Below are 16,380 nucleotides of genomic sequence, written 5' to 3'. Positions count from 1 at the left end.
AAAAAAGTTTCTAATGTTGTCTACTATTTGAGCGTTTCAGATGCTCATCTTGACTGTAAATGATGCACAGAGTGTAGATCTGATCCAATGGCAACAACATTTACAAAATGAATACACCCCATTCCTTCAGCATTTCATGTGCACAGATCGACCTGCTCACTCAGATGGCATGTAAAAGCTTCACACTGTGACACACACCCTCATCGGAACTGCCAACAAAGGTACAGAGGAAGAGAGGTTTGCCAAGGTGGAGAGAGAGAAACACTGCTCATGCTCAGAAGATGTACATATGATCCGGATTGCATTAACTTCACACAGCCTCTGGCTTTCTAGTCGTTTCTGTCACTTCCGATTTATGTGCTGCTTTGTGTTTGCATTGTTACCATTGTTACTGTCTCTGACGCAATCCTGCAGCACAGCGTGCCACTTCTTCTGCTCCTTCTCGGTCATCACACAGAAGTAGTGGTGGCGGGCGTATGGGTGCCACAGGATGAGGGGGAACCCGGTTGCACACTTGATGAATGGGTTACTGCCCACTTTGGCCTTGACACCTGCAATGGACCAGATGATGAATTGAGATTTCAAAAGCACTTTAGGAGAGGGAAATAATGATGTTTAATATTACTATAACAATCCGACAAACTGTGGAGGGGGGGAAATATACTAATGACATAAGTATTTATTTTTGTAGACACGCTAATCGTGTGATAACTTTCCACCATTATAGATGTACGGACAATCATGGTCACATTATAGGGTTAAACGAATAAGGTCCCAGTCCCACAGACTTATAGTCGAGTCAATGACTCCTGGGAAACCCCAGTTGCTAGGCAAAAATGTGTATTCCCCAACAAGTTAGAAATACCTCTTTGCACTTGCTCTGGCTGCTAGCAGATTGCTGCAGTTGGCTAGTTTGCATTGAATACGATGACTCACCTACAAATGCTCACCAGCAACTCTGGGCGGTAGTGAAACTGTGAATGGAGCAATGCAAACTAGAAATAACTATGGTCACAATCTGCTAGGGACGAAAGCAATCATAAGGAGGTTTTTGGTACAGCACTGCGCCTTGAGACTGATTTTACCTAGTGACTGCCAGCAGCCTCCAGGAAGCACTCACCAACCAGATGGTGGATTCACTTTCTTTTTTTCTTTTTTTTTTATATCTACAAGCCATGGTTTTATTATGTCCAATGTGGTGGACAACTCTTAAACAATGTGGGCATAGCACCACAAAAACCCAAAGAGAGAGTCATTTTGAGCCCTTTGCATCTTAAAAGGGGCTTAGTCATTTCAGAATTTGATGACTAACAACTGTATATTGTGTGTTATTTTCTAACCTGGCAGACTTTTATTAATCAGCTCCATGTACTCCTCCATTGACGTCAGGGCCTTGTACCCGGCGCAGTTGATGGTTAATTTTGGGTGCAGTCCCCGTTCGTGTGCCTGTTGGTGGTGAAATGGTTTTCATGCAGGTGACCAAATTGCCTAACCGGACATAAGTCGAGTGCAGTAAGTAGCTTTACTCACAGCTTTGCTCTCATAGAGGTTTATGGTGTAGTCCTTGGGCACAAAGACAAAACGATTCCTCCATTTCCGATTCTCCTCCAGGTACTGAAACAGACTCCCTGAGAAGATGGTGCAACCTGCCAGAGGGTCCTGAAAAATGCAAACGCACACACAAAAGATTGCATGCGTTACTGTACCTTAGGATACAAACTCTAACAGGTGTGTATACTGTGCATTATTGAGACAACTGGGTGTTGTTACAATCTCCCATAACTAATCAACTTGACGCTTAACAGGTTTTTCCAAACGTGACAGGGTGGAGTTTTCATTTTGTTTTTCTTTTGTTTTTTTACTGAAACATGTTTACAAAAGGATATACACCACCCACTTTGTTTTCCTGTCTTGGATTAAACAATAATTGCTCAGATAGGAAGAAAAAACAAAGGCTTACTGCTTCCGAGCGACTGAAACGGTAGGCCTAAAACATAATGATGATTATAAAATGGCTTGGCTTCTGTTTGCTAACAGCTGCAGACTTTTGTGTGGATTTTGTGGCAGGGTCACTGGTGGTGGCAGGTGGGAGGGTAAAAGTGCCCGATCAGCTCAGAAACCAATCAAGTATTTATCTATAAGTTAAAAAATGGGAAGGGGGTTCAAATAGTTTTTTTACACATTTAGTCCAACATTTTAATAACTCAAAGTCTTTTCAAACAGGATAGTTTCTTGCTGTGTGCTGGATCACACGAGCAGCTGACTCCCACACAGTGACCAGAAAAGATGAACCTGCATAAGAGAAACAGCACCTCTGCTCGTGTGTAAAATGTGCTCCACTTTCCCTCCAGAGTTAGAAAACATGGATTTAAAAAAAAAAAAAAATCCAGCCTTCAACAAGTGACCACAAAGATAATAGGGAACACAAAGACTGCTGAGAAATAAAGCAGGGGGCTTGCTCATTAGGTAATGTCCTTGTACATTCCCAAAGATGACCTCATTCATGCACTGTGTGCATCATCAAAGTCTGTTGGCTGTCCCGCCTGTGTGCATGTTTAAACAATGCCAAAACTCTGATGTACTCATTTCTTACTTTGTCCATCCTGCTCACTCCCAATAAAACCTTTAACTCCTGTCTTTTTGTCAGTGCCACCATCTCCAAACCACACGTCATGGCCGGTCTCACTAACATCTTGTAAACCTCTCTTTCACTTTTACTGATATCCTTCCTGACACTCGTTTCCACCTGCTCCACCCTGCCTGTGCTCTCCTCTCTTCTTCATCTCTTTAGCACTGTCTGTTGCTTTGGATGGTTGACCGCAGGGCTCACTGTTTCACGCGTCTCCATCACATTCACACACATGCATTCTGTCTTGCTTCTACTGACTTCTATTCCTCTCCTATCCAGAGCATACCTCCACCTCTCCACGCTCTATTCCACCGGGCTGTCTCTTGTGCTTTGCATGGCTTTACTAAATGTTCAGAAATATAAACAGAGGGGGTCTGAGGGGGTCCAGTGGAGGCCACTATTTTATTTGTTTTTTTTCCCATTGAATGACCAAGTGTCATACCTTTCTGTGAAGCAGCTGAGACTGCGTCCCTCCTCCTCCTTCTATCTCAAAGCGGACGCTGTTGAAGAGGGCGACTGCATACTGCTGCTCGTACACTTGGCTGAACTCTTTCATCCATTCTCTGGTCCGAGCTGCAGTGGGAGAGACACACACACACACACAAAATCAGCGTCATCTTCTGCACCAGTGCATGGTTAACACAATCTATCTTATGTCTTATAGTAGAAGGACAAACAATAAGTTCTGCAGTTTTCTTTCACAAGGTAACTTTAGACATTTATAAAGTCAGAAATTGACCTAATTATACTACTTAAATGCTTAATACTTTATTTTGAATCTGGCAACCCAAGTCAGAGAGAAAATAAATTAAATTCCTGAAAGGACAGACTGGTTCACTCTATTCCAAGCATGTTTTTCAAAAGTCACCAGTGCTGCAGTTTAAATTTCATTGTCAAAAATTAACTGGGTTAGATAAAGAGCTGCTGTTCTCGTGTGAAGGCACGCTGTCTCTTTCACTTGCTTATTTAAAGGCCTCAACCTTTACTCCTGCTATCGGTTCTTTATGAAAACTCCCATATAATAAAATGTAAAGTGGACATTTGAGATAGCGATTCTCAGGCAAAGCTCAACAAAGAGGTACCTCTCATGTATGATCGGCACAAACCGTTGTATTAAGTGAAGCTCTAACAGGCTCACAGCTGAAGTATTACTTCAGTCATTACATAAATTTTAAAGCAACACTTTGTTTTGTTCAATTTCATTTTAATCGTACTGAATTTAAACTATGTTACATTTAAATCAAAAGACAAAAGAAAAGTCAAATCAATCAAAAGAAAAGTTTATGGAACGACTGCATCGCTGGAAATATTGGTTTTACACACACAAACCTTTAAAAGGAGGAACACGAACAAAGAGCTACAGTTATGATGAATAAATGAAAGTATTTTTAGTTTACACTATGCAGCTTTCATAATATTTGGTTCGACCACCTTTATTCTTCAACAAAGCCTGAACTGTCTGAGGAAAGCTGCCTTTGAAATGCTTTAAGTAGTCTTCAGGAATAATTCTCCGGGCTTCTTGAAGAAGGTCATTTAAAGCTCTCCTTTGGATGTTGGCTGCCCTTTGCTCCATCCTCTGTCGAGATGTTCCCACATTGCTTTAATTGCAAGGATTTAATTATGGGCTTTAATTATGGGCTCTTGGGAGGTCAGTGCATGACTGATAATGTTCCATTGCACTTTTTCTACCCAGATATGCTTTTAGTGCATTGACACTGTGTGTCATTGTCATGCTGAAAAACAAAGCTGCTGTTGATTAGATGATTTCCAGGTGGCGTTGAATAGTGGATCTAAACCTGATGGTACTCTTCTGTGTTCATAATTCCACAACAACACTGTCTAAAGTACAGAGCCTCCACCGTGTTTTACAGGTGGCTGTAGAAACTCACTGTTGCACCTCTCTTTTGACCTCCTCTGCACATATTGATGACAAATTTGAATTCATAACTTGGTTTCTCAGCCTTTTCTCCCACTTTCCCTTCCTTATGAATTTTGGCTAACAGTTCTTAGGGAACCACCTTCTTGGTGGAAAAATACTATTTCTTTTGCTCTGTCATCTTCGGCATCTTTCATAGATTCAACTAGAGAAATAGGAATAAATTATTTTGATTGTTTTCTTTTTGCGACAGGCTACTAGTAATAAAATGCCTAAAGATACAATTTAAAACTCGTCCTTTACGAAGTTGTCTGTTACATATAGACACAACACTGTTAGCTGCTTTTGTGCTTGAACAATCAGTGTTATCAACAACAATAAAGGAAAGAAATTCCTCTGACAATGATAAGGTACAAGGACTGGGCTGAAAATGAGTGAAAAAACAAAGAAAAACGTTGAAAGGCCTTCAGAGAACCTGGGGAGCTATTGCTCAAGATCACATTCATTTACAAGAAAGTCTGCCTCACTGTAAACAAATTATGAAGAAATGATTGGTGAATCAAAACTTTTGCAAAATGTAAATATGCCTCAACCTGAGTAACTTGAGAGCAAAATGTAGCAACAGCACTGTATATTAGAGCATGCATTATATTTCAGCCAACGTCCATAATTTATTATGCAAATAACTTGAAATAATGCCAACTCTCATGAAAAAATACTATTAGGTAAGTGCACAATACAGTAGAAAAAATACTCTGAAATGATCCTTTAACTTGTTTTAAGTCATCTCAAAATCTGATATTTAAACTCAAACTTGAATTTCTAAAAGGAATATTTAAGTTTACACAAACGAACCATTTGTAACTTCTTTGAGCATTTCAGACTACAGTGCACATTTGTTAATGCAGTTTGGAGGTTCTGTACAAACCAAAACCTGACAACATTTGCTCAGGCTCCAGTAAATGGCAGCTGCTTTCTCTTCATCGTTTGTATATATCAAATTATTATTAAGTTCTGAATATATCTGTTAGCGTAAGTCCTTGTTTGTATAAAAGCAAAGCCTCCTGGTATTGCTGAAAGACTTTTCTGTGTTCCACATATCCTCGAGATTTGTTATCTGTCGTCATTCAGCTTCCTAATAAATAGACTGAGAAGCTGCTGGAGGGGACAAAGGCTTTTCCCACGTTCTAATGCTGGAAAAGAGTTGGTGTTCGAGCTGATCAGTGTCTTTGGCTCATTCAGCAGCATATAGTGTTGACTATGATCTGTTTATGGAAGGAACGACGCAGGAAGGAGGGAGCCAGCTTGCAGTGGGAGAGCAGGAAGGAAAGAGCTGACAGGACAGGATAGATGGAGGGAATGCGGAGGAGACTGGGGACAGGGACACTCATTTAAAAACACCATGACATACCAGGATGAGAGGGGAGGGCAGGTTAAGGGGCTGCAAGATAGCGAGGCACCTGGAAAAACTAAACATCAGCAAGTACTTTAAATTGTTCCAGACGATGGCTTTGAATCTCTCGTCAGGTTTGTCATTCCATTCCTTTTATTGAAGGATTTTTTTCTTCATCCTCGGTGGGTTTATCAGACAGGGTCTGCCTTCAGAACAGTTCGTCTCAGAAAAAATGCAGAGGATATCTGATTTTGGATGGAAACTCTCTTTATCCTGGCTAAATTTCCTCTAGATTACGCTCCGGTTACTGTGGCCTCCACTGCTAACTTGCAGAGAGTTGGTACTTTCCACCGTTCGCCTTGCTGAGCCAAAATCAGCAGACTAGGAAGCTGTAAATGAGCACTTAGAAATTAAAACAAAGCCCACATCATAAAATACATACTCGGTTCTCTCATTCAAACTGTATAGCCATGTGCTATAGTTGTTACAACCCTCTTCCATCTCTTGTTTGCTATTTACTTTACATGTGACATCATGGAATAGAGTAAAAATGGAACTTTTGGTACTTTTTATACGCCATACTTCAGTATTTTCCAGTGTTTGCATGTCCTTTTAGAGGATTAAATGAAACAGGAAATGGTTAGGGTTAGCTTCAGACTCTGCGTTTGAAGGTAATTTATCACAAATACCTCCAACAAAAAAACCACATTTTAGCTTTCTTTTTTTTTTCTTGTATAAGAATTACAGACTCTCTATCAGTGCTTCCTATGCTTACTTAAAATCTTAAGCCCATAACCCAGATTCATGACCTTGATGTAAACCTTTCTTTCATTCCTTCAATTCTTTAAGTGCATTTGTAATGACGAACAAATAACAGTAGGCAAGAGCATGGAGGAACTGATGGCAGAAGGACACTGCAGACAAAAAGGCATTGTTCAGTAGATGTACACTGAAGATTAGCAAAGGACAGCAGGGCCCACAATCTTTCCAAGTAGGAAAACCGAAGAACAGCAAAGGAAAAGCAGTTTGCAGTGACAAATTCTTTCAGGCAATAAGTAATGAAACTGCAGCCAACTTGAAATGCATTCATGCACTTCTTTGCAGCTATTTTGGAGCATTATCTAAATTGACTTACATTTTCAGGCTCACTGGGGCATAACAACTGTGTGTATACAACAACCCTTAAAACATGATTTAAGAAGGCTTAAAAGGTTTGCTGACTTTGTTCCAAAATGAGATTTATGAAGTTTTTTTCCCAACTGGAAGTTCTCCTCCGCTAGTATGCCCAAGGTTTGAGCTCAGGATTCTTTGAATACCATGGCTCTCTTAGAATAATCACAATTTCCTAAGGCAAATATAATATTTATGGAATAAATGTATGATTAATAAAGATGAGTTGGATATGAATTCTGTCGGTGCTTAAAAACCAAATTATGCATTTTTTTATAGGAGTGGATTTACAGTTTTGTTGTGAAGGGAGAGAAAGAAAACAATCATCACCACTTATCATTAATCAGTCGTCATTGTCAATCAGTGTCGTCATCAATTACCAACCCTCATTATCATCAATCATTGCCAGCAACTGATGATGATTGATAACAATCAGTCGTCATCAAGCACCAATCCTTATCATTATCAATCATTATCAGTCATCGTCATCATCAATCATCATCCACTGTTTAACATCAAAAGGCTTAGCCAGATAGAATGAATAAAAATGGTAAAATACTAATAAAACTAAAAAAGGCAGACATGAGCGTGAACATTATTTTCAACAGATTTATAAAACCGTGTGCACAAACAGTCTGAGGTGTGCCTGAGTTAGGCATGTTGTCCCTTTTTATAATTACCTGTTTTGCGTCATGTTGGCAAAAGAGGGCGGTGTCACTCACATGGCAAAGTTCATGTTTTGTTGCTGAATTTAACTATTAGCTTCTTATCTTTTTTACTGCAGTGTTAGTTCATTTTCTATTGATCTCTAATATAAATACATTTTTTTTATTTTAACTTTATTTTTGAACAGTTTTTTTGTTCCCAGTAACAATGCTGTCATGCTAATGTTTAGCATCAAAGCTACCATCTTCATTTCATGTGTACCAAATTTCAGAGCAACACGTGCAGCTCCTCAAAGGTGAACGCTGTGACTCGATCCAGAAAAGTCAGCTGATCACCAGAAACAGCTGACTGGATTTGACTCTAATTCTTTGGCTGTTTTTATCTAAAACCTGCTGTGAAACGATTAATCTACTAACTTATTCTTTGAGGATGATCGCTTATATTTCAAGGGTTTGATAGTAGGCAGCACATATCTAGGCCAAGGTTTGAGTCTGTTGGTTATTTCTGCCTTAAGCAGACCATAGATGGGTGAACATGTGGGTCAGCAGGCAGTTATGATTTGCATGTGTGTCACACACATGGGGTTGCTGTGTGGGTCCTATAGGGGAGGAGATCATTGAGTAGTTGCCTTTTTGGGAGTTAGACACAACAAGATTCCTGACTCAAAAACGCTGACTGGTCTTTACCCTGTCTCACACACGAACTTAAAAGGTGCAAACACATCGACAAGTGGGACCTGGATAAAAAGAAGGTTTTCTTTTTTCTTTAAAGACGTGCACAGGTGTTCACTTGTCTTCTGTTGACGTGGGTGTTTTCACTGTGTTGATTTGTAGAAGATACTGGCAGGAACAACACAGAGAGGGGTGTGTGTGAGAGTCAGACGGCCTGTGACATGTTTCTACCTGCTTCACTTGTTATCTTCCCCTCTCCCTCTGACTAGTCTCTTTATATGGATCTTTTTCTGAGTGGACTCATAAGCAGGAAATACTGCGCTCGCGTATTTTAACGATGAAGGCCTGCATGTAGCTAAATGTCATATTTTCTACCCTCGCAGCTTTCCACAGTCATGTGGACCCTACATTTTATAGTTTTAACATATTTTATCATTAACAAGCCTTACATTGTGACACATGATGATACCTGACTGAGCGCCTTTCAAGAATGAAGACCAGCACATGTGGCTAAGGGCTCCAAAAAGCCAGTAAGACCAGATTGCTTTGTTCCTAAGGTCAAGAACTTTCACATTGAACACCTTGCTTGTACTTTCTAAAGCCCAGTTTCTGCTCATTCTGAATGTCACACATCTTTGGATCAACTTTGGATCAGTATAAGACAGCAGAAAACATGTATTTCTCTGGCCAGCAGCCCCAAAGTCACACAAAAGGCAAAAACAAAACCCCTCATATTTGAGAAGTTACATTTGATATTTATCCTTTTATATGTGAACTACCCTTTTTTTTTCTTTTTTTTTTTTTACAACAGCCAGATTCTAACAGGGTGATTCTTCCCACTTTTTTTCTATTTCTGCTCACAAAAGGAAAATCCAACAAACACACTCGGTGCCTGAGCCTCTAGAGAATAATTCTGGGTTTCCTCATAGGAGTACTTCTGCCAGCGTATGCACACAAACAGGATTACAACCCTGAACTAAAGGGGCATCCCAGCTGAGGCTGAAATGACCCTAACACAAAAGTTTTAGGAAATTAGGAAATGACAAGTCTGGAAGATTGAACTCCATGCATTAAAACAAAAAACACTAGTTTTTCCCAAATTCCTGAAGTGGTTTTGATACTCGAACGCATCACCGAGCTACTTCTAGGACAGGGATCACGTTATATCCATTGAAGTATCTCAGTCTTTGTATTGTTCTTCTACTCGCATGACTTTAATAGACGCCCAGACCTGCTGCCCAGCTCACTCTGTGGAGCAATCTGAGACTTAAATAGCAGTCAGTCCATAACTTATACAAACATGCTGCAACATCGGAAACCTACTTATTATCTCTAAGAAACAGGGCTGCAGCGGAGTTGAGATTCATGGGAAGCCTTCAAGTAAAGCACACCTACAAGGCGGTGGCACAAAAGTAACCGTCTATACTTGATTTCTGCAGTTTAGATGATAAAAGTAATATAAATCGATTTTCTTAAAGGCAACAACATGGTCAAAACTCTGTAATAAGGTTGTTATAACGCGCAACGGTACTCATCTTACCTGTAATCATCTCCCGCCTATCCTCATCCAGGTGAGAGGAAACCACGTCCCCCATGGTTACAGGAGAGCCTCTGATATCCTCTAAGTATCCTAACTCGGCAGGTTTTACTCCAGGGGAAAATTTCCAGCAGTCTCCGGGCAAACCCTCTGGGAATTTCTCTCACTTTCCCCCCCCTTAGAGAGGAGCACTGTTCTGGCGTTGGTGCGTTGAGTGTGGGCGCCTTCAGCTTTTTCTAAAAAACAGGAGGAGGAGGCGGTGGAGGAAGAGGAGGAGGAGGAGGACGTGCTGGTGAACAGTGCTGCGTTTCACAGCAGCGGGACACACCCTCTGGGAGTCATCACTGGTCCAACGTGTTCAGTCGGCTGTGCTAAGGGTGTGGCCAGAACCAGGAGCTTAAGAGTATCACAGTGCGTACTGTACGCGAGAGTGTCTGCTTGTAGCAGCAAACTTAATAATGTTAAACTTGACAGATGTTAAAAATACAACCGTAGTGCGTTTATTAGTAAGTTTCTTTAAAATGTTTCTTTGAATGATTTCATGATATTTATATTATATTGAGAAATTAACTAAAGGCTCTTTGAAGTGCGCGCTTTAGGGCTCAACGTTGAAAGCGAGTCTATGGTTGGACCCAGTAGCATTTTGCCACACACAGATAAATACTGCCCCCTTGTGGAAAACATATTTCTTTACTATAATTTTGAAGCAGGCCAGTATCCAAACCAGCTTTTCCAAACATGTTGAATATTTCAGTAAGCGAGTTGATCCTTTAAAAAAACATCTAAAATGCTGGATGTTAAATTGTTCACGTTTATGCAATGATCTCTAATGCTGCTGAAACAGTCTATGAATTTATGGTTTTATCAGCAATGAAGGCTGAAAATTAAGCCCTGCAACTTCCAAAAGTTAGCTGAAAATAAAGTGAAGTAAAGGTGTCATAAAAGGAGACTGCAATGCATCACATCTGCTTACTAGAGTCAATAAACTGGACCATTTGATCATACAGTTCCCATCAAAAGTTTAAGACCACTTAACAAATGGCAAAAACTAATATTTTGCATGGTTGGATCTTCGAAAAAGAGCTTTAAATGCAACAATAAGAAATGGGAGTGAGACACAACATTTTGTGAGCATGCATTTTAGTGAAAACATTGCTTAAACTGAATGAACTATGTGTGCTGATTGTGTCTTTTTGTAGGTTTTAATTTAATTATTAAGAACTTACTGGATGTGCTGAGTGTTCCGGTACTTTTGATAAATTTATGGTCCAGTTTTTCTTCGACTATTATGTTTATTAGTTCTAATAAAAAAAAAGCTGTCTGGTCTTCTTTGCATCTCACCTGAACAGTTTATGAATGCAGTTTGTCAAACAGCTGAGAACTTATGTCTGCTGTGGTCCCCATTGATTTTTACAACTTTTATAGGCTACTCTGAGGGGAAAAGGAACAAAGAAACAAAAATACCTCATTTCTGAAACGTTAATTTTAACTTGATGAATCAACATGAATGATTTAAGCGTAAAAAAGGCCCACAACTCAAGGGGATGAACCAGTGTCTACACATAACAGACAGCTTGGCAAAGAACCAATTTTAAACAGTATCTTTAGACACTTTGGTACTAGCGACCTGTTCTTGCTCTCAGGTTCTGACACAGGCGATAAGAGATACTTCTTGTCCTTCAGTTCATCCATTTACTGTTCACTGAAAGCTCATTAGACATGGCCAGAGTTGAAGGGTGGCTATCAAGAAGCCATTCCTAAAGAAGGGGAAAAGCTGAGTTGTGCATGAACTGCAAAGGAACTAGACTGAAAATTATGGAGTGATGAATCCAAATTTCAAACTGTTGGTTCAAATCATCGTTAGTATGTACGAGGCAGTCATCAAAGGTAAACAGTGAGTATCTAGTAATATTGATTCTATCAGTCATGGATTGGCTTGGTACCTGTACCCCAATATTACTAAAGCAGTGTGGGATGATCTTGACAGAGAACGGGTCAAAAGGCAGCCAACATCCAAAGAAGATCTTTGAATGCCCTTCAAGAAGCCTGGAGAACTATTATTGAAGACTACTTAAGCAAGCTTTCTTTGAATATCTTTAAGAGTCTATGAAGAACAAAGTTGCAAGGTCATAGCAAATATTGACTTTCAAGCTTGTTAGAATTGTGTATACTGTGTTTTTGTCTTATACTATACTTCCATTTATGTTTGCACATTTCACTAAATCAATGACACAAGACTTTTGCACATCACTGTCTTCCTGTATAAATGTAATGATTCACTATATTATTATATATATAAAACTATGAATCTATTATTGTGCCATCTGCTTAAGGTTATATGCATTAAAACTTGTTTAAAAATGAAGGGTTACTTTATTTTCTTATCATGTATTTATTTCAGGTTCTGTGAAAAACAAGGGTATTTTGCAGGAATCTTTAAATTCTATTTGGACAAATGAGCGGGTAAGGCTTAACAAATAAATGTCTTTAGTAGGAATTAGTTTGAGCTAATACACACACAGCTGTAGCCAAACGTCCGCACATCACCAGTGTGGATGATGCGGAAGGATACGCAGTGACGTTTCCAAGTGGAGGCTCCTCCGCAGCGGTGTGACACGATCAGAGAGGAGGAGGAGGAGGAGGAGAGAGAGAGTAAGCAGAGGGTAATCAGTCGGTCCAGCACTCAGAGGCAGCATCATGGCACCTATCGGATTAAAGGCGGTGGTCGGCGAAAGTAAGACTTTTTTCTCTCCTAATTTATGGTGCTCAGAATTTGTGCGGGATATGGTCTTGCTGCACCCCGATTCAGCTGTGTATATGCCAGAGAGCGAGTATATATTTAAAAAGAAAAGGGCCGGGGAGCGGGGGGGACAGGATGCGGGTGGCTGCTAGTGCATCTGAGTGGTGATGATGATAACGGTGAAGGTGATGTTCCATTGTATCCCGATGTAAACCGCAAAGGTGTAGTGAGGGAGCACTGGATGCCCTGCGGAGGCTGCTCCGTCTCGTTGGTCTCCTGCGGCGCGGATGCGCAATTGCATTTCAAGCGACAGAGCGTAAAAAACGCTGTTGACAAGCGATGATTAGCCCACTAATAGAAGATGTTGGCATCCTCCTCCGGTGGGATGAGAAGCCACAGAGTAATGAAGCCCGTGTGCGCCCCTTTTAGACACAATTTACGTTTATTTAAGGACTAATCTGCCTCTGCCTGTGAGCTGCATCCCGATCTGTTTCTGCCTGAATATTGTGCCACAACATGTAGGATGCACGTACTGTTCACACGCTGGCGAGCTAATAATAGCCAACACAATGTAATGCGATGCTGTTTATTGCAAAATGAATGAAGATTAGCGGTCTCCATCCGTGGGATTCCCCGACTGCAGCAGTGCCTCACCCCATCCGATGGAGCATAATTCAGCTGCGTAAAACACCCTTTCTCAGCCGGAGAGCACCACCTATGCTCCGCTTCACGTTAATGGCGGAGTGCACCAGAGTCGTGAAAGTTGCCTTAAAACTGGCGCTGCGCAAGAAATTCCGCATTTTTTGTATATTTTTCCGCGGACGGCTTTTAGTCATCGTGCCCTTTGAGTAGAGTCGGTGCGGCACCGGCAGTCTGTGTAACCCTGCATCATTAGGACACTGTTAACTCAAGGTTCAGTATCCGATTGTGTCATTTCGGCTCATTACATTTGGGCTGGTGCTCTAGCGGGAGGTGTGCGGTGATGAAACAGGCCTGACTATGGTGGAGGCGCAGGAGGTTCAACTGGGTGCAAGTGTTAGTGGTCGTCGAAAGGCTCAGGAACGAGCCCATAAAACCTGATAGAGATGGCTTAATGTGAAGCCATGTATCCAGTTCGTCCCTAAATTCTTACACCAAGCTGCTCATTCTCTCTCTCTCCTCTGTTTTTTTTTTTGTTACCGTGCCCTACCCCGGCTGCAGGATTTGCTTCATTTGGCGTCTGTTGTTCATAGTATTGATTCGGTGTCACATTTCACTAATACAAATCCACACAGTTGCTCTGTACCAGGAGCTAATGTGTCACTTTCTGGTCATGACATTGCTGGAATCTGAAAATTCTTAAGCTACACCCAGCTGTGCTCTAAGGTATATTTGCCTCACTGGTGCTGCTGCAGAATTCTGGCTCACACCCACCCCATCCCATTAAACACTCTCTCTCTCTCTCTCTCTCTCTCTCTCTCTCTCTCTCTCTCTACATACATACATACATACATACATACATACATATATATTAGTATATTTTTCTGTTCTTTGACATGAAGTGAAAGGATTTGTGCATTGTCACAAAGAGGAGCCTCGATCATCAGTAACTTCACATCTACTTTGAATCCAAGAGTACAGTATTAAATTATAAAAAGTATTCTGAGCCTGATGCTGGATGTTTGCACTGTGGCTGAGCTCAGCCCAGACCTGCATTTTTGTAAGTTAGTCTACATTTTTTTTAATACAAGGCCAGAAGACTGAGTTTTGATAGAAATGATATCATCTGCACGCCCTACTACATTACACAATGCAGCTTCATATGCCAATTATCTGCGCGTGTTTTACATTCTTTAATTATTTAAACACTGTAACTGGCTATTGCATAACCCAGTTTGTGAAAAGCTGAAGGCAGGCCGAGTGAATCATCTTTTTCCTGAGCAATGTAAACACTGCGTGCATGTTTCCCAGTAAAGACAAGGACGCAGGGAGGCAACACCTGCTCTACGTTTGGCTAAGGTGAAGCGAGGGCTGTGATTGGTGGGGGCAGAGAGTGAAAGAGGGAGGGTGACACCATCGCGGGCTCTCTGTCGTTCTCTCTCTCTCTGCAGCAGTGGATGTAGCAGCCAGAATGAAGGGAGGGGGGGGATGGGCAGCAAGCTGAGCTTCACCCTCCCCGTTTCATGGCTGTATATGAGCATCAGTGGCAGAGAGCAGCAGAAGGAGAATAAGGCTGAGTGACGAGGACCTCATCAGTCAGCAGTGACCTGAGTCATTTAGAAAGAGATGAGCTGCTCAAACTGAAGGAACGCAGTGTTTAGAGCGAGGCGGTGTTCTGTATTTGAGCTATATACTTTATGGTGATGTCTATGGGGTCAGATGCAGTGGGTTTTATTATGTTTTGAAGGTTTTCAAGGAAAACCTGCTGACCCAGACAAATAATGTTCCGCCTTTCATTCAGTCATTCAAGCAGATGCTAAAATGCTTCATAGCTGTACTTTATATGTTGTTGTGTAACATGATAAATACCATAATATACTGAGAAACTGACCTTGGAATCAATTTACATCACCAGACGACTGTTTAAATCCTTTAAATCCAGTTAATTTTGAAATATTTCTGTAACCATAGACAGCTTTACAATTATTTATTCACCTCTCATTACCTGTGCATTTGTGCTCAAAGTTGGCTTGTAAAGCATGTGGAGAGTTATTAAATCAGTGGTTTTCAAACTGCGGGGCTGGCCCCAGAGGTGGCACACAGACAACCAGGTGAAAAATGAAAAGTGAAGTTGAATGATTTAGTTTGTTAGGGAAAGTGATCAAAAGTTTTAGCAGCTAATACGTTAAACGTTACCTATACAGTGCCTTTTCTAATATATGTCCCATTCACCCAGTTGCACATACAAATTCATACAGGTCTTTTTCTAACATTGTCAGGCACGCACACACACTCTGATGGATGGGAGCAATATGGGGTCAGTATCTTGACTAGGAATATATTGACATGTGAACCGGAAAAGTCTTTCAAAAGCAAAATTAGACATTTTTTATTGTTTATAATGGATAAAATCTCCGGGATGTGTGATGTAAACTTCTTTTTCCTTCTGAAGTACCATGCACCAGAAAACGTTTGTGAACCACTTTGTTTGACTGGCACCAGCATACACACTCGTCATCGCCATGCAGCCATTTCAGCCTCCTTAAAAGAGAAAGTGGCACACTGAGGTAGCATAAGACCTCAAGTCTTCTGGAACTGTGTCTGGAAGCTAGACTCACTTTGAAAAATCATGTGGAACACCTTTCAAGAAAACTGAGGCCAAAGATTGGATATTTTTATAGAAATAAATACAAATAGATCGGTGTATAATCCACAATTCAGTCTGTGCTTGACTGTGGTGACATTGGTCATATGCATGCTTCTGTATCTGCTCACTATTGCATCTAATATGAAAAAGTGGGGTGGTACTCCTCAGCGAACTGAAGAGAGCAGCATTTTATGATGTTTATTTACAAGCCTCTGCTGCAAAGATTGCCTGCCTACATCTGAGCCTTTGATTTAAACACAGGACTTACAATGTCAGGACGCTTCAGCATTAACTGTACGTCTTCTTCAGACTGATTTTTGAAAAACTGTATTCAAATACTTAACTGGATATGAATAGAACGAGCTACAAAAAGATTACAAAGTTACAATTTTGGATTTAACTGGAATATTTT

General features: G+C 40.8%; 2 protein-coding genes and 1 long non-coding RNA gene across 5 annotated transcripts in view; 2 read left to right on the top strand and 1 right to left on the bottom strand.

The window, feature by feature from the left end:
* niban2a (niban apoptosis regulator 2a) overlaps nt 1–10,255 on the bottom strand; it is a 29,073-nt gene extending 18,818 nt beyond the window's left edge. Inside the window, exons 1-5 of the mRNA XM_005725590.2 lie at nt 9,946–10,255; nt 3,072–3,202; nt 1,531–1,659; nt 1,341–1,446; nt 384–551 (exon numbers count right to left, since the gene is read on the bottom strand). Of these exons, the coding sequence (XP_005725647.1) occupies nt 384–551; nt 1,341–1,446; nt 1,531–1,659; nt 3,072–3,202; nt 9,946–10,000 (589 nt within the window). The 5' untranslated portion in view covers nt 10,001–10,255. The remainder of the gene's footprint in view (nt 1–383; nt 552–1,340; nt 1,447–1,530; nt 1,660–3,071; nt 3,203–9,945) is intronic.
* Nucleotides 1,446–2,630, top strand: LOC102199794 (uncharacterized). 3 transcript variants are annotated; one of them, XR_001290286.1, is made up of 5 exons: nt 1,446–1,512; nt 1,612–1,728; nt 1,806–1,981; nt 2,068–2,127; nt 2,224–2,630. It is a non-coding gene; the product is annotated as an uncharacterized LOC102199794 (long non-coding RNA). The 3 variants fall into 3 exon arrangements; XR_001290285.1 differs by lacking the exon at nt 2,068–2,127; XR_001290284.1 differs by having other exon boundaries at nt 2,068–2,630.
* A 2,280-nt stretch (nt 10,256–12,535) lies between the features above and the next one.
* Nucleotides 12,536–16,380, top strand: part of stxbp1a (syntaxin binding protein 1a) — a 30,412-nt gene continuing 26,567 nt past the window's right edge. Inside the window, exon 1 of the mRNA XM_005725589.2 lies at nt 12,536–12,676. Coding sequence (XP_005725646.1) covers nt 12,640–12,676 — 37 coding nt within the window. The 5' untranslated portion in view covers nt 12,536–12,639. The remainder of the gene's footprint in view (nt 12,677–16,380) is intronic.

This window comes from Pundamilia nyererei, unplaced genomic scaffold (assembly GCF_000239375.1).
Source record: "Pundamilia nyererei isolate P.nyererei 1_Seehausen unplaced genomic scaffold, PunNye1.0 scaffold00016, whole genome shotgun sequence".
In the NCBI taxonomy this organism is placed as follows: domain Eukaryota; kingdom Metazoa; phylum Chordata; class Actinopteri; order Cichliformes; family Cichlidae; genus Pundamilia; species Pundamilia nyererei.
This window is presented reverse-complemented; position numbering and strand designations above follow the sequence as displayed.